This window comes from Euleptes europaea, chromosome 20, assembly GCF_029931775.1.
Source record: "Euleptes europaea isolate rEulEur1 chromosome 20, rEulEur1.hap1, whole genome shotgun sequence".
In the NCBI taxonomy this organism is placed as follows: domain Eukaryota; kingdom Metazoa; phylum Chordata; class Lepidosauria; order Squamata; family Sphaerodactylidae; genus Euleptes; species Euleptes europaea.
Window position 1 is genome coordinate 7,154,447 of NC_079331.1, and position 25,197 is coordinate 7,179,643.

General features: G+C 49.2%; 1 protein-coding gene across 5 annotated transcripts in view; it reads left to right on the forward strand.

Moving 5' to 3' along the window:
- The window catches only part of CELF6 (CUGBP Elav-like family member 6), a 115,036-nt gene that overhangs the window by 55,890 nt on the left and 33,949 nt on the right, over window positions 1-25,197 (forward strand). For 2 of the 5 annotated variants that reach the window (XM_056865960.1, XM_056865961.1), the window contains exon 1: window positions 605-720. The exons of the other annotated variants lie outside the window; for them this stretch is intronic. In XM_056865960.1, the coding sequence (XP_056721938.1) occupies window positions 634-720 (87 nt within the window). In that variant the 5' untranslated portion in view covers window positions 605-633. Of the gene's footprint in view, window positions 1-604; window positions 721-25,197 lie in introns of those variants that run through there. 5 annotated transcript variants of the gene reach the window in all.

The following is a 25,197-nucleotide window of genomic DNA, read 5'->3' on the forward strand; positions in this document are numbered from 1 at the left end:
TATTTCCAAGCCTTTTCTGACTCCTCCGGTTTCCCCTCTTGCTCTGCTAGCTGCTTAGTCGCTTGTATCCTAACCCCCTTTTCTCCTCCCACCCTTGTCCCTTCTTCCAAAGACTTCTCAGTTTAATGGCACAAATCCTGACATGCATTGTTCCATTTTGCATTCAGAACTGGAGTTTCCTTGGTACAGGGTTTGGATTTTGGGGAGGTGGGGGGAGGAGGAGGAAGCATACCAGGTACACACCGCTGATGCGAAGGCCCGCGCCATCTCAGGGACAAAATTCAGTGTTCGGTGTGTGTGTGTGTGGGGGGCTGTTGACAATTGGCAAGGGGTGTGCGATAAGCTGGGGGGGGGATGCTGGGAGGGATGGAGAGGCGGCCCGGCTTTCTCCCCAACGTGCCGGCAGCTGCACTTTTCCTTGGCGAGGCACCGCTCCCCACGCCCACCCATCCCCCATCCCTGCCAGTGGCTGACACTGTGATGTATTCAACAGCACAGCCTGCTCGGGGTGTGTGAGTGTGTGTTTGAGCGAGAGAGAGAGAGAGAGTGTGTGTCTCTCTGTGTGTGCCTATGTGCCTGTGCCTTTCTCCCACGGCAGAGCAGCGTTGGCAGCCGCCGGAGGAGCCGGGGACCATGCAACTCTCCCAGCTGGTGGGCCCCCCTCCCAGCCGGGTACCCCTTCTCTGGATGCCAGCCGGCTCCAAGTTCCTCTGCATCGAGGTAGGCTGGCGCTTCTCTTCTCTTCTCCCCCCCCTCCCCGGTCTTTGTCTGCCTCCTTTTCTGGCCTTTGTCTGGAACCAAGCTGAGCCTGGCCAGCCAGCCCAGCCCTCCGGACCCGGAAAGGGGTGCCGCTCGAGCCCCCTGCCCCCCACCCCACCCTGTGCCTGGCTGACCAGGTAGACGTGGCCCCTCCCTGGAGAAGTGTGCTGGATTTTGGAATGGGGGGTTTAAAACCGAGGTTGGAGGAGAGCATCTAGTGCGCTTCGGAGATCCCTGGGGGGTTCCTGCCAAAAAGAGAGGGGTGGGACCGAGACCAAAAACATCCGGGGCTGGGGGGGGGGGAGACGTCTTTTGCTCTGTATTGGGGTGGATCATGTTTGGAGGGAGGGGAGATGCTTGCTGGTATTTCTAGCAGTGCATGCCCCTCTAAGAGGGGGGTGTTCAGATATATCCCTAGGGTTCTTGCCTTCCCCCCATCCCTGTGTCTGTTATCTGGGGTGCCCAGGGACCGTTGTCTCTGAAGCTTACGTGCCGGCGATTCTTGATGTGGTGTTTTAGGGCATGGGTGTCAAACGGGGCAAACTGGCCGTGTGTCCCTTGGGGGTGAGGGGGGGTCAGCCAGCAGTTGTGCGTTAGCCCGAGAAGAAGGCCCCTCCGTGTGGGTGTGGTGCGTGCAAGAAATGTTGTGCGAGTCGAAATGGAGGAGAGGGAAAGGGATGCTTGTGAGGGTGAGCATCCACCCTTTGGTTCCATGTTTCCGAGGCCTCCTTGATAAAAAAAAATAATAATAACAAAACGGTGATGGGCACGATCCGGAATCAGTGCCACCCCTGCTATGGTGCTGGGGAGGTTGTGGAAGATGGGAAACCAGGAGTGAAGGTGTGGCTTTGGGGAGGGGGCAGAGGGAGAATGCAGGAAAGGGACGGGCCAAGGCAGGAAATTCCCTCCTACTCGCCTGACCTCTGACAGCAGGGAGATCTGGGGTGGAGGAGAGCTTCAGTGAGCAGGAGGCCAGAGATCAGCGGCAAGGGGAGGGAGAGGAGAGGCGGGAATTTCCTGCGCTGAAAACCTTCCTCCTTCTTAGCCCTCCAGCCCCAGTTGCCCCCTTGCGTCGGCCTATGCTGAATCAGACCTTTGGTCCATCAAAGTCAGTATTGTCTACTCAGACCAGCAGCTGCTCTCCAGGGTCTCAGGCTGAGGTCTTTCACATCACCTTCTTGCCTAGTCCCTTAACTGGAGATGCCGGGGATTGAACCTGGGACCTTCAGCACGCCAAGCAGATGCTCTACCACTCAGCCACAGCCCCTCCCCAAGCTTCACCCATTTATGTTCTTCCTTGTCTTGTTACTTGGCGGACAACACTGCATTCATCTGGTTTGGGGTTCATATAGTCATGGAAGCCACCTGTCCAGATTGAACTGGCGTTGATGCCTCTGTGACACTGAGAGGAGGCCATTCCTTTGTCCCGCCGTTGCCCAGGAAAAGATGCACTCTGGCTCGCCATCTCAGACAGACACTGAGATCACGTAGAGTGTACAACCTTGCAATGGTTCAGGACTGAACCAGCCCCACAGTCCCCAAATGATAGCTTTCCCCTCCCCCCATCTTTGCAGGAAATGTCGGTGACAGCTCTTGTGGCACTCCCTACAGAAGCCAGCCAGGAGGAGCATTGGGAAGAAGAGAGAAAGAGTATTGAGATTCTCTAATAGGAGGGTTGATGGCTCAGTGGTAGAGCCTCTGCTTGGCATGCAGAAGGTCCCAGGTTCAACCCCCAGCATCTCCAGTTAAAGGAACCAGGCAAGTAGGTGATGTGAAGGACCCCTGCCTGCGACCCTGGAGAACCGCTGCTGGTCAGAGTAGACAATTCTGACTTTGATGGACCAAGGGTCTGATTCAATATAAGGCAGATTCATGTGTTCATGTGATGAGAAAGCAAATATAAACGTTGGTGGCATGGATTGTTAGCGGATGTTGGAAATCAGTAGGGCTGGTGAGAGAAATAGACTTTGGGAGAACCATATTAGGGTTTGTGGATATTTGTGCCCTGATAAGCATGTATGTTCTAGGCCCATTCCAACAATACCTTTTCAGACATGCAAACCTCAAGATTGTAATGGAGGATCCAGTAACTTATACATCTCCAAGGCCCACCTTCCAGAGGAGCAGGTCATGGGTGTTCCTGCAGCTACATCTCCATACAGGCTCCCAACTCAGACTGCGGGTTGTTTTTGTTGAGAACACGTTCAAAGAGACCTGGGATTAATGTTAAGACAACTGAGATATTCTTGTCCGGCAAACGTGTGTCTGCATGTGATGGGGGTTGGTGCCCGTGGAACCTGAGACCCAGGAGAAACTGGACCCAGTGTCCTATCTTTTAGGCGTAGCGGTGCTTTGACAGCTTATTTCAGTTAGCAGCCTTGGCCAATGAGCTGGATCTTATGGCAAATCCCTCTAAAGTGACCTTTCCCACAAAGCGTTTGGCACAACCCTGAGCCCCCTTCTGCCAAGGAAACTAGGCCTAAGTACATGAATTTGAAAAAGGCACATGTTCTTCCCCAGTGTCCAGTGGCACCTTAAAGGCTAATGAATGTACAGTGGCATAAGCTTTCTTGAGCTACAGTCCACCATATCCTAGGTGCCGTGGAACACAGGCAGGATGGTGCTGCTGCAGTCGTCTGGTTTGGGGGCTTCCTAGAGGCACCTGGTTGGCCACTGTGTGAACAGACCGCTGGACTTGATGGACCTTGGTCTGATCGAGCATGGCTTTTCTTATGTTCTTACACCCAGAGGTTCAAACTGTTGGCTTCCCTTTTTTCCTCTTCCCTTTCTCCCTCCTTCTGTCATCCCCCTTTCCGCAGAACTTAGATAGCATGAAAAATACTAAAAATGATGAATATAGAAACCCTATTCCATTTTCAGTGATGTGAGATTCTCGCATGTTACATTGGAGGGAAAAGCAGGGGGGGATTATTTTGCAAGTGTGCCCCCTAGCATTAGAATAAATTAGGAAGCTGGTCCCTCTTCAAAAAGTTCATGGGCCACTTCTGTAAATGCTTGGGAAACTGGTAGGTAGATCTATGACTTGTCAGGTTCTAGTTCTCCCCTGCCTGTGATGGCAAAGGTAAGCAGAGGAGGAGAACAGTTGAGAACAGACAGTTGTACACCCATCCAGAACTGCTGAGTCAGACCAGTTTGGGGATGAGCAGTGAACTCATGAAGCTACCTTCTGCTGAGTCGTCATTAAAGCCATGTAGCTCCCTACTGTCTACACTGATGGGTGGTGTTTCTCCAGGGTTTTGGGTAGAGAAAGGGCTTCCCCCACCATGTGATCCATCAGACCCCCTTTAACTGGAGATGCCAAGGATTGAACTGAGGAGCTTCTGGATGCAGAAGAAGACAGCTTGTTCTGCCCAACTGATCCCCTTGGCATCCATCTGACATTTTTCCTTCTCTTTCCCCCCTTAGACCCCAAAACAAGACACAGAAAACCATTATACATATTTTTTTTTTTTAAAAAAAGAGAGAAATAGTCAAATACACCTACAAACCAATTGGGCGTATCTCAGTGACACCCGAAATAACAATGTTCGAATCCTTTTAACTAAACATATGATACTAGATCCACCTTACCATTTCCCGGCAGTTTTACCTTATTCCAGTAAACAATGAAAGGTCTGTGAACTAACTCAGACGGCATAAGTGGCTTTTTAAAATTCCTTTTAGATGTTCATACGTTGAAATCTTATCCATAAGCATATCAAACCGACATAACCTTAACCAAACCTCTATTGGTGGAACGGGCTTCCTCGGGAGGTGGTGGGCTCTCCTTCCCTGGAGGTTTTTAAGAAGAGGTTAGATGGCCATCTGTCAGCAATGCTGATTTCTATGACCTTAGGCAGATGATGAGAGGGAGGGCATCTTGGCCATCTTCTGGGCATGGAGTAGGGGGTCACTGGGGGGGAGGTAGTTGTGAATTTACTGCATTTTGCAGGGGGTTGGACTAGATGACCCTGGTGGTCCCATCCAACTCTATGACTCTATGATACTTATTTTGTGTTCAGTGATGCACTGGCGGGTAGCCGTGTTGGTCTGCAGTGGATGAGCAAGTTTTGAGTGCAGAAGCACTTTAAAGACCAGGAAGATTTCCAGGGTATGAGCTTGGGAGAGTCAAAGCACGCTTCGTCAGATCATCTGGAATCTGAAGAAGGGAGCTTTGACTCTAGAAAGTGTCTACTTTGGAAATCTCGTCGGTCTTTAAAGCGCTGCTGAGCTCAAATCTTGTATTTTTCTATAATCTCACGACAGCTGCTTAAGAGATAGCCACAACATCCACCATTTTTCAAAGCCAAGAGGTTTCACCAGAAGGCTGATTGAGAAAGTCAGATAAGAGGGCTTTGGGTGGACAGCAGTATTTCCCCCCCACACCTGTCTCCAGGCTCGTAGCCCACCTGCGTATCTCTTTCCCCCTGCACCGCTGATACCAACATATGAACATATGAAGCTGCCTTGTACCGAATCAGACCCTGTGTACAACTGAGCATGTACAGAGGGAGGGGAGCTGGTCTGTTGTATAGATGAGTGTGAGAATGCTGATTGGTGTGTTGGGGGAGTGCCGATGTGTATCTGTATGAGTACCCGGAAGCAATTTGGCTGCGTGGGGGAGGGCTCAAAGTCTTTGTGCAACTCTCTCTGGAGCAGGCGGGAGCAGATCCCACAGTCCTGGCTTCTGAGTCCATAGCTCAGGGCTGGCTGCATTTAGCTGTATTAGCTTGAGAGGGATACCGGAGGTGGTTAAAAATGGCTGGTTCTCAAGGCGAGAGGAGCCGCTTCTGGCTATGAATTTGCTTCTCTTCATCAGCCAGGGGAGCAAAACCCACAAATCCATATCTATATTGCATCTGGGGAGGAGGATATCAGTAACAAACGCAACACCGTTTGTATCCATTAGATTTTTGTGCAGGGCGACATTCACATTTGTCCCCCCTCTTCTGTTTCATCCTCACAACAACCCTGTCAGGTAGGAAGTGGAGGTTGGCACTCCAGTGGGGGATCTGAACTCAAGCCTGCCTCATTCCTGCTCGGCCACTCTAACCTCTGCGCCATGCTCACTCACAGCGCCTGATCTATTGATACGCCGATATTTGTGGTAAACGATTGTCATTAGAGGTGTTTGTGTGAAGGATTTGTGGGCCCAGTAGGGCTGTCATTTTGAAATCTGTCAGTTAATTGCACGCCGTCAATCGAATTGATTAAACCAGCTTATGTTTATATTTACACATGTTCTAAAAGCTGCACTCCCTTGGTTTTGCGCTCGTGTTCGCTGGTGGCAACGCCTCTGAAGAGACATTCCTCCCCGCGTGCAGGAGAAGGAAAGTCGCTCCTTCTCAAAATGTGCCTAAAGTGTTAACAAAATATATTTTTTTCCCTAAAAGAATTGCGGCCCGATTAATCAGGGGCACCTTCTTAATTGATCAAAAGAAGCATTATGAATCGAAGGGATTAGTTGATAAAATGCCGCCCTCTTAATGCATTGTCGTCCTGGGTGCTGATTAATTAGCATGTCTATTAAGGGAGGGGAAATAGTATGGACTGAGGAAATTTTTAGAACCATAGAATCATAGAGTTGGAAGGGACCTCCAGGGTCATCTAGTCCAACCCCCTGCACAATGCAGGAAATTCACAACTACCTCCCCCCCTACACCCCCAGTGACCCCTACTCCATGCCCAGAAGATGGCCAAGATGCCCTCCCTCTCATCATCTGCTTAAGGTCATAGAATCAGCATTGCTGACAGATGGCCATCTAACCTCTTCTTAAAAACCTCCAGGGAAGGAGAGCTCACCACCTCCCGAGGAAGCCTGTTCCACTGAGGAACCGCTCTAATTGTTAGAAAATTCTTCCTAATGTCTAGATGGAAACTCTTCTGATTTAATTTCAACCCCGTTAGTTCTGGTCCGACCTTCTGGCGCAACAGAAAACAATTCGGCATCCTCCGCTATATGGCAGCCCTTCAAGTACTTGAAGATGGTTCTCACATCCCCTCTCAGTCTTCTCCTCTGCAGGCTAAACATACCCAGCTCCTTCAGCCTTTCCTCACAGGACTTGGTCTCCAAACCCCAAGGTGCTCAGGACAGCATACATGGTTATTGCCTACCTCACAACAACCTTGTGAGGTAGGCAATAACCATGTGAAGTAAGCCAGGCTGAGTGAGAATGATTAGCACAAGGCTTGCCGTGGGGGCTTCATGGATTAGCAGGGTTTTGGACCCAGATCTTCCCATTTGCAGTCCAGCAGTAACCACTACACCACACAGACTGTTGAGCGTATTTTAGGATGAAACATAACCAACCAGAACCAACGGGTTAAAATTAAATCAGAAGCGTTTCCGTCTAGACATTAGGAAGAATTTTCTAACAGTCAGAGTGGTTCCTCAGTGGGACAGGCTTCCTCAGGAGGTGGTGAGCTCTCCTTCCCTGGAGGTTTTTAAGAAGAAGCTAGATGGCCATCTGTCAGCAAGGCTGATTCTATGACCTTAGGCAGATGATGAGAGGGAGGGCATCTTGGCCATCTTCTGGGCATGGAGTAGGGGTCAGTGTGTGTGTGTGTGTGTGGTTGTGAAATTCCTGCATTGTGCAGGGGGTTGGACTAGATGACCCTGGAGATACCTTCCAACTCTATGATTCTATGATTCTATAAGGCACAGTGTCCTTTGAATGCTGAGTAAATATCTGTCTTTGGAAGGGCTTGGTGGGGGTGCCCGGTTTGCCTGAGAGCCGGTTATAGGTCTCTGTCACTGGTTACACATTGCAAATTACTTAATGCTGATGAATTACCCATAAACACCATTTAACCATATTGTTATGCATAATTAGAGTAGTTTGACACACACCAAAAAAAAAAAATAGTAAAGTGATTTTTATTTCCTATCCGTGCTTACAAGGGAAATGGGTATTAAAATCTTTTTTCCCCCCAAGGGAGAACAGAATGTCTTTGTCAATTCAGATATGTGTGTGTAGCACGTGGTATAGACTTTCTTGGACTGTACCATATGGCAACACGGGAGATTGCTCCCTCCTCCTCCAAATGTGCCACCACGGGCAATTGCATTGAGTTGCCTCATTATAGATGGATGAACCAACTATGGGGGGTGAACATGAACCAGCGTGGTGTAGTGGTTAAGAGTGGTGGTTTGGAGCGGTGGAGTCTGATCTGGAGAACCGGGTTTGATTCCCCACTCCTCCACGTGAGCAGCGGGGGCTAATCTGGTGAACTGAATTTGTTTCCCCACTCCTACACACGAAGCCAGCTGGGTGACCTTGGGCTAGTCACAGCTCTCTTAGCCCCACCTGCCCCACAGGGTGTCTGTTGTGGGGAGAGGAAGGGAAGGTTATCTTAAGCCTGACTGATCCTTTCTCAAGTGGTAGAGAAAGTCGGCATATAAAAACCAACTCCCCCTCCTCTTCTTCTTCTTCTTCTTCTTCTTAAAGGCAGTGACTGGTTTTGATCAATGTGGAGTAAGAGAGTCGGGTCTCATGAATATGATGTGAAAGAGGGCAGGTGTTGATGGAAATTTGCCCCAAATCCTTCCCACAACTGCTGTGGCTCATAAGAATCAGCTCAGAGTCTGGGGAAAATGCACGGTCCTTGGTTGCTGGCTTGGGTTTTAATTTGGGCAATCGTTTTGTGTAGAGGACTGCTGAATCAGACCACCAGGTGTGCCTCTGTCTCCTGACTGATCACGGTTCTGCAGGAAAGGGCCTTTCCTTGCGCTTGCTACCTGGAGATGGTGGGAATTGAACCTGGGACCTTCTGCACGCAAAGCAGGTACTCTGTCACTGAACTACAGCGGCCAAGCTTGCACCATTGGGGAGATATCACGTTACGGGTTTATCTTACTTCTTTCCTGGCTTCCTTGCCAACAGATGTGTGTTGAGCTGGGATTTGTACTTGGAACACTGCGAGTTGCGCTGAGGATGTATGGCAGCTTTCCTTCCAGGGTACCCATCTTCCAGGGAGATCCAGGATCATGTGGCGATGTAGTCTGGCATTGCGTTGGCGATAAACGGGTCCTTCAGGTCTAGCCGCTGCATGAATTGGAACTGCGGGCCTGCACCAGGAATGCATGTCCTTCATATCAATTCCGGAAAACTCTAATGCTCAAGAGAGTTATTGTGTTACATTTGAATCTACGGCATAACAAAATGGCAGGTTGAACCATTGGTCTCCATTGGTTTCCTTCTGCAGGTCACCTGACTAAGAGAGCTCTGACTCATAAAAATTATGCTGGAATAAAACGTTGCGAAGTGCGTAAGGACTCCTACTTAGTTTTGCTGCCACAGACCAGTGGCAACCCACCTGGAATTATTGTGTGTGTGTGTGTGTGTGTGTTAAGTGCTGTCAAGTTGCTTCCGACTCATGGCGACCCTATGAATCAATGTCCTATCTTTGACAGCCTTGCTCAGATCTTGCAAACTGAGGGCCATGGCTTCCTTTATTGAGTCACTCCATCTCTTTTTGGGTCTTCCTCTTTTCCTGCTGCCCTCCACTTTTCCTAGCATGACTGTCTTTTCCAGTGACTCCTGTCTTCTCATAATGTGACCAAAATGTGATAGCTTCAGTTTAGTCATTTGAGCTTCTAGGGTCAGTTCGGGCTTGATTTCATCTATAACCCACTGATTTGTTTTTTTTGCCCATCCACGCTATCAGTAACACTCTCCTCCAACGCCACATTTCAAAGGAATCTACTTTCTTCCTATCAGCTTTCTTCAATGTCCAGCTTTCACACCCATACATAGTAATAGGGAATTATTGCCCAACAGGTATAATGACTCTATAAGGTGCCCATGGACTGGAAGCACCCTTTCAAGGCATTCTGTAGGCCTGGGTGTGGACAGTACAGTTTCCTATTAAATGCTAACATAATCATCTTGTCTTAGCCCCACCTATTATTTTATTGAATTACAAAACATAATCGAAAATCCAAATCTAAATACTATCCGTGACTTATAAGTCTAACAAATTCTGGCTCTATCTAAATAATTTTCGCTTAACCCCACTTACTGTTAATATATATCGGTCTCAACATATTAATGGCTTTACAATGTTGCTTCTTTCAACTATATCTTCTTTCAGTCGTATCTGTCAAAGAATGATTGCCGTCTCTGTCCGTAATCCTAAACCGGCATTTTCCAAAGCAGGTTTGTAAGGTTCGCTGTAGTTGCAAATTCATACATTTTTATAATCCACTCAGAAAGTTCTGGATTTTTCTTAGTTTAGTTATTTATTTTTTCAATTTATAACCCACCCTCCCTGGCCAAGAGCAGGCTCAGGGCGGGTAACATCAACTAGAACACATCAATTATCAACAATAAAATTCATAATCATTCTAAAATTAAACAATGAAATCCAATTAAAACCTTAAAAACTCCAGACGGCGCCCAGTTTAACCCATAGTGCCCAATTGGCACCCATAGAGTCCAATTGGCAGAGCGGCCATTTTCCCCAGCTGAACTGATCTTTATTGGCTGGAGATCAGTTGTAAGCACCAGGAGATCTCCAGCTAGTACCTGGAGGTTGGCAACCCTACTCCCCCCTCCTAGCCATGCTCAATTTTCCCGTTCTCTCCTCACCCCTCCAACGATATCGCCGCCCCACGCCAATGATGAGCTTCTCCCTCCCCTGCATTCCCCCTCAGCCCCGTCTCAGCTCCCCACTAGCGGAGGCGGCTATTAATAGAGCGCTGGATTTATCGAAACAGGCAAGCCAACTGCAGCACTCCTCTCGCAAGAGAGTGTGCCCCGAGCAAACAGGCAGCATCTATCGGGAGGCATCTGAAAGCGCATGGCCGGGCGGAGGTGCAGAGGGCAGGGCAATGTGGCAGGCAGCCGTGGGTCGAGGGAGCCTGCACACGATAGCGTGACAAGTTTTAGCGAAACCGCCAGAGAATAAGCACAGTTGGTGTTAAGTGCCGTGTGCGGAGGGACAGAGACTGATGTTCATGGATAGCGCCAGCGTGCCAAGGTAAGAAGAGGGGCTGTGGCTCAGTGGTAGAGCATCTGCTTGGCATGCAGAAGGTCACAGGTTCAATCCCCAGCATCTCCAGTTAAAGGGACCAGGCAAGCAGGTGATGTGAGAGACCCCTGCCTGAGACCCTGGAGAGCCGCTGCCGGTCTGAGTAGACAATACTGACTTGGATGGACCGAGGGTCTGATTCAGTATGAGGCAGCTTCATGGGGACAGGCCATGGCTCAGTGGTAGAGCATCTGCTTGGCATGCAGAAGGTCCCTGGTTCATTCCCCGGCATTTCCAGTTAAAGGGACTAGGCGAGTAGGTGATGTGAAAGACCTCCGCCTGAGACCCTGGAGAGCCGCTGCCGGTCTGAGTAGACAATAAGGACTTTGATGGACAAAGGGTCTGATCCAGTATAAGGCAGCTTCATGTGTTCATGTGTAAACACCACAGATGCTCCCTATTGAATCAGGGGGAAGCCCCTGTTTTCTGGTATCTGTCACTGGTGAATCATGGTCTCTTTTTGTCCTTCTGCTTGTCTGTTAGGAGGATGCTCTGTTAAAACCGAATTTGCCAAAGGGTCAGTGCCCAAGGATTATCTCCTTCCTGAGGGTCCTTAGAATGTAAATCTCTGAGTGGGGTGGCGGTGGATGCGTTTTATTTGTAGGCCACTTGCATGAAAATGCATGTGCATGACTGCTAAGGCGCCACACAGTGCAGAGCCTACCCTTTTGCACACTGCAATAACTGGGGTATATATTGAGCTGTTGATAGCATATTGTAAGGCAATTTTATATAAAGAGGATAAGCTAAGGGGAGTAAACCAATACCACATGTAGGAATCGGAGTAGAGCCTTTAACATGTCTCTGTACAAGCATGCTCTCATTTTCATGCGCAGAAGGTTAGAAGATAAGACAATCAGGAACTAGGCACTACTGAATACTCTGTGAGAAGTTACAGGATGGGAAAAAAATTTGGAAATCTTCCCCACCTACAGAACAACCCCTCCAGCTTCTATAAGCACTCCAACCTCTTTCCCCCTTCTTTTTCTCAATAACTCTCAATATTCCCTCTATTTGGAGGCTTATTTAGTCCTCAACAGCCCTGGTTTTTGTTTTTTGTTTTTGCAGGGAAGGGGTAGTTGTGTGGGGGAGTTTAATTAATTAATATGACCTTAATTAACAGGTCATATTTTCCTGCGTATTTGTGGAGCCTAGTGAGTGTGTGGGTTTCCATTCCTGGTCTGTGAATAGCCCCATTGCATGGTATTTGCGGAGGAGCCAGCTGGTTTATTATTAGGGTGATTCATAGGCAGCATTAGATGGCTGGCTTTTCTCAGTAGCACCGTCCTCTGTAAAAACCCAAGCAGCACCAGGCAATAACACTGTTTCTCGGCCGGTGCTAGAATTTACATGCAAGCATCAAATTCATATGCAGGATCAAGGACCGGCCATTTGTCGTTCCAGCCATCATTCTTCAGTCGTTTTTCAACAGCACCGCTGTTAAGTCGCTTGCAAGGGGTGGTGAGCACTAGACAGGCACCCAACATTTCTATTTAGCACCGTGGACAGATCCGAATTTACAGCACTCCTCGTCCCCAAGCCTCCAGTGGGTAGCAACCAATTTGGAAAGCCAGAGTAAAATGTCTTGTTAAAAATCAAGCCCGATGGCTCAGATTATCGACGTGTCAATGCTTAGTCTGCAGGCCACGAGAGACTTCTTGGAGGGTCAAGCAGGAAGAACGTTGTGGTTGAAGAAGAAGAGTTGGTTTTTATACGCCGATTTTCTCTACCTTTTAAGGAGAATCAAACCGGCTTACAATCTCCTTCCCTTCCCCTCCCCACAACAGACACCCTGTGAGGTAGGTGAGGCTGAGCGAACTCTAAGAGAACTGTGACTAGCCCAAGGTCACCCAGCTGGCTTCATGTGGAGGAGTGGGGAAACCAACCCGGTTCTCCAGATTAGAGTCCACCACTCTTAACCACTACACCACACTGGCTCTTTTACACCAAGTTGGTTTTTTAGTAGGAGCTTAGTAATGCAGCAAGCTGGGATTGTGCTCTGAATGGGCAGAGCTTCATGGCTGCCATTTCTTCTTCTGAACAAAACAACTCCAGGGCAGCCTGTGTTCTGGCCTCTGGTCTGGGTGTGATCTGATTCGATTCTCCCAGCCTTCCTGCAGATTGCTGTTCTCTTTGAGTCTTTCGTAGAGTTGCCAACCTCCAGGTACTAGCTGGAGGTCTCCTGCTATTACAACTGATCTCCAGCCAATAGAGATCAGTTCACCTGGAGAAAATGGCCGCGTTGGCAATTGGATTCTATGGCATTGAAGTCCCCTCCCCAAAATCTGCCCTCTTCAAGGCTCCACCCCAAAAACCTGCCACCGGTGGTGAAGAGGGACCTGGCAACCCTAGTCTTTAGTAGACATCTAAAATGTCCAACTATGAGTTCGCTGCATATGATTGCATGAACACATGCAGACATGAAGCTGCCTTATACTGAATTAGACCCTTGGTCCATCAAAGTCAGTATTGTCTACTCAGACCAGCAGCAGCTCTCCAGGGTCTCAGGCAGAGGTCTTTCACATCACCTCCTTGCCTGGTCCCTTCAACTGGAGATGCCAGGTATTGAACCTGGGACCTTCTGCATGCCAAGCAGATGCTCTACCACTGAGCCACAGCCCCTCCCCAAAAGAGGTGTAACAGCTTCACGAAGCTATCACATGGAGCTGCGTTATACTGAACCAGACCCTTGGTCCATCGCAGTATTGTCTACTCAGACTGGCAGCGACTCTCCAGGTTCTCAGGCAGGGGTCTTTCACATCACCTACTTGGCTAGACCCTTGAACTGGACATGCCGGGGATTGAACCTGGGACCTTCGGCATGCCAAGCAGATGCTCTACAAACTGAGCCACAGCCCCTCCCATCCTCAGTGGTAGCTGTTTCAAAACCTTGACAGGGGCGATACCAAACAGCAGGTTAGCTGCTGAAATGTGATCGGCGCGGCCTTGATGCTAAACGGCATCCTTTTTGCAAGGGCTGGAAGCGGCTTTTTAATAGGATTGGATAGGAGCCATGTGGGCCAGCAGCTTTGTTTTTAAGCCTAGTCAAGATAGGCATCGGACTACAGAGTCTCCAACGTGGGCGTCTCGAGCTCCTATAAATCAAGGGGAAATGTTTGCGTCTCCCCGGATATAGCTAATATAAAGCCAAGATATGGAAGTTACACTCTGTAATAATATTTAAATGGTGCGTGTTAGAAATTTTTGTATATTTTCCCCCCTTGCCCTGAAGCTTCTGTGTGAACACAGCTGAAAAGACTGACACTTGGAAGGTACCTCGAATTTTATGAGATGGGGGAAGCGGGCGTTCTGAGTGATAGTTGAAGTGATGGATGGATCGTCCGCACCTCGACCGTAACAATTGGAGCCAGCTTCTCATTTCAAAAGTACACAACATAAAAAATGAGCGCCTAGGTAAAATAAACAAGTCCCAATCGTTTCCTCTGCCATAGACGAGAGCTGGTCAGAATGGCAGTGAAATGGAGCGACCCGCAGTCGAGAGAGGGCATACTGGGTAGACTCCACAGTATGTAGAAAAACATTACCTTGTAAATTAGAAAAACAACCACCACCACCCCCAAAAAAAGGTCTAATGAGAAAAAGCTTGTTCATTGCCTTTTGGGAAGCATGCAGTTCTGAAGGCAGTTGTCCATCTGTTAAAGGAGGCTGGAGAAAAACAGACAGGGGAGGGGGAAATTGTCCTGCTCTGAGAGTAGGGTTACCAGCCTCTAGGTACTAGCTGGAGATCTCCTGCTGTTACAACAGATCTCCAGCCGATAGAAATCGGTTCACCTGGAGAAAATGGCTGCTTTGGTCATTGGACTCTATGGCATTGAAGTCCCTCCCCTCCCCAAACCCCGCCCTCCTCAGGCTCCGCCCCAAAAACCAAAGAGGGACCTGGCAACCTATATCAAGAACCAAAAATTAATGGACAGAGAAAAGCTAGATTCAAGTCCAAGTAAATTGCTAGAGAGGTACGAGCTAGCCTTCCCCCCCCAAAAAAATCAAAGAAAACTCAGAGCAAAATCCATTTCAAACCACAAACTCATCTGCATTGCTTGTCCCCTTGGCCAAGGTTTTTTGTTGGTTTGCTGCATTGCATTGTGGGAAAACCAAAGGGTCGCAAGAAGCAGGCTTCTTAGGACAGGCTCCCAAACCTGAAGGGTCATTTTCATGGGGAAAGAACATCTGATAACCTGATGACATCAACCTCATGTGAGTTTCCACAGGCAGGATCACTTGCCGATCTTGTCAGGTACCTTCGCTTCCCCGAGGAACTGGAACTGGAAATAATTGTGGGGCTGGTTTGAAGGTTCCCCCACCGCAGTCATGACAGGGGTCATCTGGCACAGTCCTCTCCCTTTGAAGGAAAATCCCACGCGTGCGGTTTTTCAGACAAGAACCTCTCCAGTATCTTGTCGTACAACAACGCTCAGATTGCCGGATGTTCACGCAAGGCCTGTTCTCGTCCTCTTTGTCACGTACGCGCTTTCCGCTTCTCGCAGGCAGGGGAGGAAAGAAACGGTGCCATTTAATTCAGACCACGAGGCCAGAACAAACTGTTAGGAACACTGTCTGAGGAAGATCGGGATAACAAGATGGCCAGATGTCTAGGTGGCTGTTTGCTTTTTTTAAATACGCGCACGTACACAACGACAATGCATTTTCCTCCCACTCCAGTACGCTCGGGGCTGAAACCCCGATGGAGGCAGTGGTGGAGTTATCGCCCCATCAGGGGTACTGAAGAAACATTTCAGGCTTGTATTCCAAGAATGAGTGCTGGTTTTGAGGAGCTGGGTATGTTTAGCCTGAAGAGGAGAAGTCTGAGAGTTGATATGAGAACCATCTTCAAAGACTTGAAGGGCTGACATATAGAGGAGGGTGCCGAGTTGTTTTCTGTTGCCCCAGAAGGTCGGACCAGAAACAACGGGTTGAAATTAAATTAAAAGAGTTTCTGTCTAGACCTTAGGAAGAATTTTCTGAAAGTCAGAGCTGTTCCTAAGTGGAACAGGCTTCCTTGGGAGGTGGTGGACTCTCCTTCCCTGGAGGTTTGTAAGCAGAGGCTAGATGGCCATCTGTCAGCAATGCTGATTCTATGACCTTAGGCAGATGATGAGAGGGAGGGCATCTTGGCCATCTTCTGGGCATGGAGTAGGGGTCACTGGGGGTGTGAGGGGGGGAGGTAGTTGTGAATTTCCTGCATTGTGCAAGGGGTTGGACTAGATGACCCTGGTGGTCCCTTCCAACTCTATGATTCTATGATTCTAATAGGGACATTTCTGGCAAAACAAAATGGAGGGCCTTAGTCCTCCTCCAAAGATGGTGGTCGAAGGTACTGTCAAGTCACAGCTGGCTTATGGCAACCCCATAGGGGTTTATGGCAACTCCATAGGGTTTTCAAGGCAACCACGTTCAGGGGTGGTTTGTCATTGGCTGCCTCTGCGCATCTACCCTGGGCTTCCTTGGTGGTCTCCCATCCAAGTACTAACCAGGGCTGACCCTGCTTAGCTTCTAAGATCCTGCAAGCCTGGGCCTTCCAAGGATAGAAGCCTACAACGGCCACCCACTCAACCGGTGCAGTTTTGCCCTTCTGTAAGTACTCCTGGCTGCTTTTTCAAGATCACCGATACTCTTAAGTATAACAAGCTTCCATGGCCCAGAGGTAGGGTTGCCAGGTGCCTCTTTGCCACCAGCGGGAGATTTTGGGGGTGGAGCCTGAGAAGGACAGGGTTTGGAGAGGGGAGGGACTTCAATGCCATAGTGTCCAATAGCCAAAGCGGCCATTTTCTCCAGGTGAACTGATCTCTATCGGCTGGAGATACGTTGTAATAGCAGAAGATCTCCAGCTTGTACCTGGAGGTTGGCAACCCTATTTCTCATACAGTGGCCAGCCGGTTACTATGGAGGGCCAACAGACAGGACACAGAGGCCAAGGCCTTCCCTGGTGTTGCCTCCTGGCACTGGGATTCAGAGGATGACTGCCTCTGAATAGTGAGGTTCTCTTTAGTTACCATGGCCTAGTCTGATTCTCTAACCACTGTGTGTGTGTGTGTGTGTGTGTGTAAAGTGCTGTCAAGTCGCAGCCGATTTATGGCGACCCCTTTCATGGCAAGAGACTAACAGAGGTGGTTTGCCAGTGCCCTCCTCTGCACAGCAACCCTGGTATTCCTTGGTGGTCTCCCAGCGCTGACCCTGCTTAGCTTCTGAGATCTGACGAGATCAGGCTAGCCTGGCCCATCCAGGTCAGGGCGCTCTAACCACTACACCACAGTATTTTAAAATATTACAGCTCTGTTGGGTGAACAGCACAGTTTTGGAGTCCCTGTTTTTGATTTGACACACTTCCAAGATTTACTCTTTTGTCCCACGGGAGGCAGGACATAAAACTTGGCAGCTTTTGATGGAACCGTCATGAGATTTCGGTGTGACTGATGGGTCGAGCTAAGGAAGTCGTTTGGTTGAAATCAAGTTGTTGGGCATTGTGTTGATTCATAAGCCTGTTGTAATGAGGTACCTCCTTTGAACTCTCAGACGTCGGTGTGAAACCTGGTACACATATTCAGGCGGCAATTCTGTGTTCCAAGTGTGAATAAAAGCCTGACAGCTACTCCCTGTTCTCAGAGGGGCCCGAAAGACGTAAGATGCATTTGAGACGTCTCCCTTGAAGGAAGGGAAGCTGGTGCTCGGGCTCAAAGCACCTTTATGTGTTTCAGGTCTCTCCCAAGGAATTTCCAGGTAGGGCCCCGAAAAGCAAAATTGCAAGGGAAAAAAATGGTGACCCTCTCAAAACCTGGTTTGCTTGAAAGCAAGTCTCACTGAATTTAGTGGCTCTTACTCCCAAGAAAGCATGCAAATGACTGTGGCCTTCCTTTTTTGTTGTTGCTTCCTTGTTTATATGCTAGGCTTGATTAGGATTGCCAACCCCTAGGTACTAGCCGGAGATCTCCTGCTATTACAACAGATAGAGATCAGTTCACCCGGAGAAAACGGCCTCTTTGGCAATTGGACTCTATGGCATGGAAGCCCCTCCCCAAACCCCACCCTCCTCAGGCTCCGCCCCAAAAAACTCCCGCTGGTGGCAAAGCAGGACCTGGCAACCCTAGGCTTGATGCACGTACCCAACCCCGACAAGAAAACAGTCCATCTGATAGGCATCGTAATAAAAGCCCCTTTGCAAGGAGAACAGCCGTCAAACAGCCAGATACGTTTCCAATTAAAAAACAGTACCTCCAGTTGCTCCGTCACCAGCAGAGAAAGGCACGTCTCTGGGCAGTGTTCGCCGGGGCAGGGCTCGCCATCTGCTATTTTGGGCTACGGTTCCCAGGCTCGCACTAGGAGTTCCTGATAGTGGTGCCAGGAATTGGCTACTTTTGTGGGAATCAAAGCGCAGATTGGCAAGTCTCATTTTATATTTAAAGAGAAGTGGGAGGGAGGGAGGGGCACAGCGGGCCAGAGTTTAAGCCTCGTCTTTTGAATCTGCAAGGCAAAGGGTTAAAGCTTGGGTTGCCGACCTTCAGGTGGGGCCTGGTAGGGTTGCCAACCTCCAGGTACTAGCTGGAGATCTCCTGCTATAACAGCTCATTTCCAGCCGATAGAGATCAGTTCACCTGGAGAAAATGGCCGCTTTGGCCATTGGACTCTATGGCATTGAAGTCCCTCCCCTCCCCAAACCTCACCCTCCTCAGGCTCCGCCCCCAAAATCTCCAGATATTTCCCAACCCGGAGCTGACAACTAGGGTCGCCAACCTCCAGGTACTAGCTGGAGATCTCCTGCTATTACAACTGATCTCCAGCCGATAGAGATCAGTTCACCTGGACAAAATGGCCGCTTTGGGGGGCGTCACCCACTGAGGCCCCTCCCCTCCTCAAACCCTGCCTTTGCCTGACTTCACCTCCAAATCTCCAGGAATTTCCCAACCTGGAGTTGGCAACCCATGTTAAATCTGAGGCCAAGAGGAGGATTCAGGAACTAGGAAGCAATTTTCCACGGGGCCCATTTGTACTCTTCTCCCCTACTCCCTGGGGAAACCCAGGTTCAAATTCCTGCCCCGCCATGGAAGCTCACTGGGTGACCTTGGGCCAGTCACACAACCTCAGCCTAGTCTACCTCACAGGGTTGTTGCAAGGATAAAATAGAGAGAGGAGAATGATGCCAGCCTTTTTTGGGGGGGGGGTTTGGGGAGAAAGACCGGGATATAAATGGAATAAATAATAAATAAAGCTTGAGGTACGAAGCAGGGGAAATAAAATATTAATGTTTTTTGGAACGTGCTCTGCTTTTTGGGAGAGGAGGAAAAGAAGCCAGATTCTGTGTCAAAAGAAACAAAATTCTGTGATCAGAATAGATTATGTAAATGTGCACCATGGGAGCGCATAGAGAATAAGAGAATCTAATCCTAAATCAATGCCGTTCTTCCTCTGGAAGCGCTTTGTCTAGACAGGTGCTTCTTCCATGCAAGCAGACCTGGGTCAGTTTTCTTAGCTGAAGGCCTGAAGCTCATTCAACTGCAATTGATCTTTAAAAAGATTCTCTTTTGTGCTAGAGCTGAGCGCACACATAGGGTTGCCAACTCTGGGCTGGGAAATTCTTGGAGGTGTGGGGACAGAGGGATGGGATGCCATAGAGTCCAAAGCTGCCATTTTCTCCAGGGGAAATGTTCTCTGTTATCTGGAAGGTGGCAACCCTAAAGACATCTTGCCTTACAGGTTCTCCCTCCCCATGCCCAGGTTAACAATACCCGCTTTCTGACTCATTCCATCAGGACAAAACTGGATCACTCTGGAGTCCTGGACTGAGGAGGGGCTGTGGCTAGGGCTGCCAGGTCCGTCTTCGCCACCGGCGGGAGGTTTTTGGGGTGGAGCCTGAAGAGGGCAGGGTTTGGGGAGGGGAGGGACTTCGATACCATACAGTCCAATTGCCAAAGCGGCTGTTTTCTCCAGGTGAACTGGTCTCTATCAGTTGGAGATCTCCAGCTAGTACCTGGAGGTTGGCAACCCTAACCGTGGCTCAGTGGAGCATCTGCTTGGCATGCAGAAGGCCCCAGGTTCAATCCCCGGTATCTCCAGTTAAAGGGACCAGGCAAGTAGGGTGTGTGAAAGACCCCTGCCTGAGACCCTGGAGAGCCGCTGCTGATCTGAGTGGACAATACTGACTTTGATGGACCAAGGGTCTGATTCAGTATAAGGCAGCTTCATGTGTTCGTGTGTTCATCTTGGGCTGCTTCCACAATGGATAGGAAAATGGGGCAGCGGGGACCTTTTTGATGTGAACTGCGGAAGGTGTGGGGCTCTCCAAGGGGGAGGGGGTTAGGAAAAGGTAGCATCACCCATTTGCAACATTATACCTCCCCATTTTAACATTGCCCGCATCTTGGCATCCTAAATTTCCATTGACTCCCCATTGATTCCCCACTCCTCCACATGAGCGGCGGAGGCTAATCTGGTGACCTGGATTCGTTTCCCCACTCCTACACACTAAACCAGCTGGGTGACCTTGGGCTAGTCACAGCTCTGATAGAGCTCTCTCTGCCCCACCTACCTCACAGGGTGTCTGTTGTGGGGAAGGGAACGGAAGGTGACTGTAAGCCAGTTTGATTCTTCCTTAAGTGGTAGAGAAAGTCAGCATATAAAAAACCAACTCTTCTTCTTCTTCTTCTTCCCGCTGAAGCTGAACCGTAATTATGAACGAGCGAAAGGACGGCTGGAAATGCCTCCACCCAGCCTGCCGACTGTGCGAGAAAGCGACTTGCTATTCCTCCATCCGGACTCCAAAGTGGGAGAGGCGGGAGGGAACGGCACACAGCTATGACTCAAACTTGCAGCCGCCTCTGCTGCAGTGGAGAGAAGCACGGCCCCCGGGCGAGAGCCTCGGCATTCGGAGGAAAAACCTTCCCTTTGGCTCCAGGGTTGCTGGGATATAGGCCAAGGGCCGGGCTGGCGGGGGCCGCCTGGAGAAGCATCGCCTCTCTTGGCTTTCGTGACCGGCTCCACAGTGAGGCCGGGTGAGGCCATGGCCTCAAGCGGTGGCTTTAGGGAGGCAGCAGCTTCCACCCCTGCTGCCCACCCACCCCCACGCCCTTCCACCCTCAATTCCCAGGTTGCAGCCAACCGTGTATGCCTACTTGGGCTTCCCTGTAGGGTTGCCAACCTCCAGGTACTATCTGGATATCTCCTGCTATTACAACTGATCTCCAGCCAATAGAGATCAGTTCCCCTAGAGGAAATGGCCGCTTTGGCAATCGGACTCTATGGCATTGAAGTCCTTCCCCTCCCCAAACCTCGCCCTCCTCAAGATCCGCCCCAAAAACCTCCTGCTGGTGGCAGAGGGACCTGGCAACCCTACTTCCCTGGCTCTCGTGCCCCACAAGAGGGGCTGTGGCTCAGTGGCAGAGCATCTGCTTGGCATGTAGAAGGTCCCAGGTTCAATCCCCGGCATCTCAAGTTAAAGAGACCAGGCAGGTAGGGGATGTGAAAGACCTCAGCCTGAGACCCTTGAGAACCACTGCCTGTCTGAGTAGGCACAATGGACCACGGGTCTGAGTCAGTATAAGGCAGCTTCATGTGTTCAGGTGTGTTTAAGAGTTCAGGAAGTCCTCTTGGGCATGCATGGACTGCTGCACTGCATTTCAAGTTGCCTGGTGGACAAGGAGGGAAGAGACATTATCTTCTTGAGTCCCTGGGTAGAGGGTTGGGTTGCCAACTTCCATGCACTAGCTGGCGATCTCCTGCTATTACAGCTGATCTCCAGCCGATAGAGGTCAGTTCCCCTGGAGAAAAGGGCCGCTTTGGCCTTTGGACTCTATGGCGTTGAAGTCCCTCCCCTCCCCAAACCCTGCCCTCCTCAGGCTCTACCCAAAAAAACTTCCTACCAGTAAACGGGCATTTGGCTCCTGCATTTGGGTACCTTGTCAGTATTGAGTGGCAGGTGCTGGGAGAGAGAACCCTGGGCTAGGCCTCCTGGGAGACCAATAGGAGGTTATTGGGGTGGAGATTGAGGGGGGTTGGGGAGGGGAGGGACTTTAATACCATAGTATTAAAGTATTAATACCATAATACCACTTTCCAAAGCGGCCATTTTCTCCAGGGGAACTGATCTCTGTCGGCTGGAGATCAGTTGTAATAGCAGGAGATCTCCAGCTACTACCTGGAGGTTGGCAACCCTAGTTGTAATAGCGGGAGATCTCCAGCTAGTACCTGGAGGCTGGCAACCCTACCAATGTGCAGAGATGCCCCATGGCACAGACAGTTTCTGGGCTGCGCTACTTTTCGTCTGCCAAGGCGGGGTGGGGAGAATCGCCCGCTTGAACCTTTTCCCGCGTGTAAAAACCAGGAGCTATCTGGGACGGCTGGAGGTTGCAGCTGTGTAAATTAGGACCCCGCTGTGCTTATCTCCCATACCTTGGCGTCTACGGCAGTAGAAGCCTCATTCCCCCCCCCCTGTCTTCTCCCCCGCCCCCAGCTCTCATATAGGTTAGTTGGTCCCCCAAGTTTGGCTTACACAAGACGGCTTGACATTTATAAACATCAGACAGTCCCAGAGAATCAATAGAGTTTAATAACCAGCGAGGAAAGCCGAGAGAGACATATCAGGATGACACCGGCCGATTCAGTAAATGTTATTCTAAATCATACTCACTGGAGTTTTATTACATTAAGCATATAGCAACCGGGGGCCGGGGAAATAGATTCCATCAAAGGCCATTTCGCTCATCAGGGTGATTGGCAGCTCGACGGCGGGCCTCACCTGCTCTTTCCCCCCTTCCCCGCGTCAGAAAATGTACTTTCTATCCACCGTCTTCAACTGACTCTACCTGCTTCAGTTGCCTGATGCCTTCTTTGGAAGGGAGAGATTCCCAGTTGCTCTGCTGAAGCCCCGAGGCAGCGATGGGAAACTACGGTCCCACAGTACCCATGAAGATGCATTTTCTTTTCTTTTTTTCAAAGAATTTTTTATTATTTTCAGATAAGTTTACAATCTTAATTATTTTTCAATTCACAAAGAACATTACATAAAAAATTTCTATCTTATCTCTAAACAAGTATCTATATATTTAACTTCCCCTCTCCCCTCCTCAGTCCATTTAATATCCATGTTTCTCTCTTTGTATTCAGTTCTAATTCATTATAACAAACCAAATCTATCAAACCTACAATAATTTTTATAAAAGATGCATTTTCAATAGGGTTGCCAACCTCCATGTGCTATTTAAAAAAAACACAGCTGTATGGCTGATATTTTCTTTCTCAAACTTGCTACTATTGAAGAGCTTATTGTTATGTTACCCAAAATAAGGTGTTGGCTAGAATAAATTTTCTTATGCCAAAGTCTTTTTGATATAATGTTGTAAATCAAAACAGTTTTATACAATATTGTCGACGGCTTTCATGGTCAGAGTTCATTGGTTCTTGTAGGTTATCCGGGCTGTTATCCAAGACCACGGTCACACAGCCCGGATAACCTACAAGAACCAGTTTTATACAATAGTTATAATATTTCCAATTGCTGCCAAACGGTCTTTCTTAGCACTTTGTGCTTTAAACAATTCAAATCTCCACCATAAACCAAACCAGTCCATGTAGTTCATATGATGGGACTATAGAAGCCCGTCGGTGACTGCTAGATGATCCTAAGAAACCATACAAACGACTATCCTTTTGGAAGAAATTTATTTAAACAATATAGTTTTGAAGCAATACAAAAACGGCCAGGGGTGGCTGAAGAAATTTCTTTGGGAACAGCGCTACTCACCGGGAAGCTGTCCCACCTAATATGAACTACATGGACTGTTTTTGTAATTTCTAGTGGTTGCAGGAATTCCTACAGCGTCACAGACACTGTGACGTCACGGGGTTGGCGATTCTTCCCTTCCTTGGGCTCCACCTCCAGATGTTCCCAGGGGCTGCTAGTGCAGGCCCGGCAAATCAAGGCACATTTGTGTTCGGAGAAGAGCTGATAGGAAGAAAGTCGATTCCTTTGAAATGTGGCGTTGGAGGAGAGTGTTATAAATACCGTGGACTGCCAAAGAAACAAATCGGTGGGTTCTAGATCGAGTCAAGCCTGAACTGGCCCTAGAAGCTCAAATGACTAAACCGAGGCTGTCGTACTTTGGTCCCATTATGAGAAGACAAAGAGTCACTGGAAAAGACCGTCATGCTAGGAAAAGTGGAGGGCGGCAGGAAAAGAGGAAGATCCAGCAAGAGATGGACGGACTCTGTAAAGCAGTGGTGCCCAACCTTTTTTTGACCAGGGACCACCAGGACTTTTTGGTTCGGTGCAGGGACCCCAAGGCTCAAAATACAAATTCCCAGAATTTGAAAATCAACTTTAATCATAACTGTTAGTTAAACATTAAACTTAGAATAATATTTGAATAATATTTGTTACTACTCTGAAGATGCCTGCCACAGTTGCTGGCGAAACGTCAGGAAAGAAAATTCCAAGACCACGTTCACACAGCCCGGATAACCTACAAGAACCAATATTTGAATCTATTTTTTTATAATAGAGAACTTTTAATTGAAAATATTAATTTATTATGGGTTTATCACTTTGTTTCGCGGACCTCAATTTAGTTCTCGCGGGCCCCTGGGGGTCCGCGGACCCCCCAGGTTGGGAACCAGTGCTGCAAAGGAAGCCACGGCCTTCAGTCTGCAAGATCCGAGCGAGGCTGTCAAAGAGAGGACATTTTGGAGGACTTTCATTCATAGGGTCGCCATGAGTCGGGAGCGACTTGAAGTGCATCTGAAAAGGGCCTCAATGTACATTCTGGATCCCCCCTGCAAAAAAACCCCCAAAATTTCCCAGCACGGGCTTCCCGCTCCACCTGAGCCCTCCCCATCACCGTTTCTCCCTACTCCGCCCCAAGTGCGGCCCCCCCATCATTATTACCGGCTCACAAAGTAAATTGTTCATCTGTGACTGCCCACCCGGTTGCCATGGCGACCCTATCAAGCACCCGGCACGTCTCCCGGGCGATGCAGGGAAGCACCAGCTGTTGCCCGGGCAACGCTTATAATTGTAGTGCTCCATAGGATGGGGAGGGGAGGGGAAGAAAAGCGGGCCGTCAAAGCATGAAATTGCTCGGTGGGGTTTGGCGGAGGGGACAATGAAACGGCAAAACAGCCCCGTCCCCTTGGGGTGTGCGCGAGAAAAGCTAGCGTCCATCCCTCTGTGTGTGCCGTGCAGGCACGCATGATGCTCTTAAACCAGGCCACGTCCCCTTTAGGAGCGTGCCTCTTACAGGATCAAATCCCAATTACCAATCCCAAAATCTTTTTCTACGGTGGGCTGCAAATGGACAGGCCAGAGGTCCCCAAGTAACTCTCTTTTAGACTTTATGGGCGAAAACGCACGGTCGCTTTATCCTCCTTTAATCCCTCCTTTAATTCAGCCAGGATTCAGCCAGG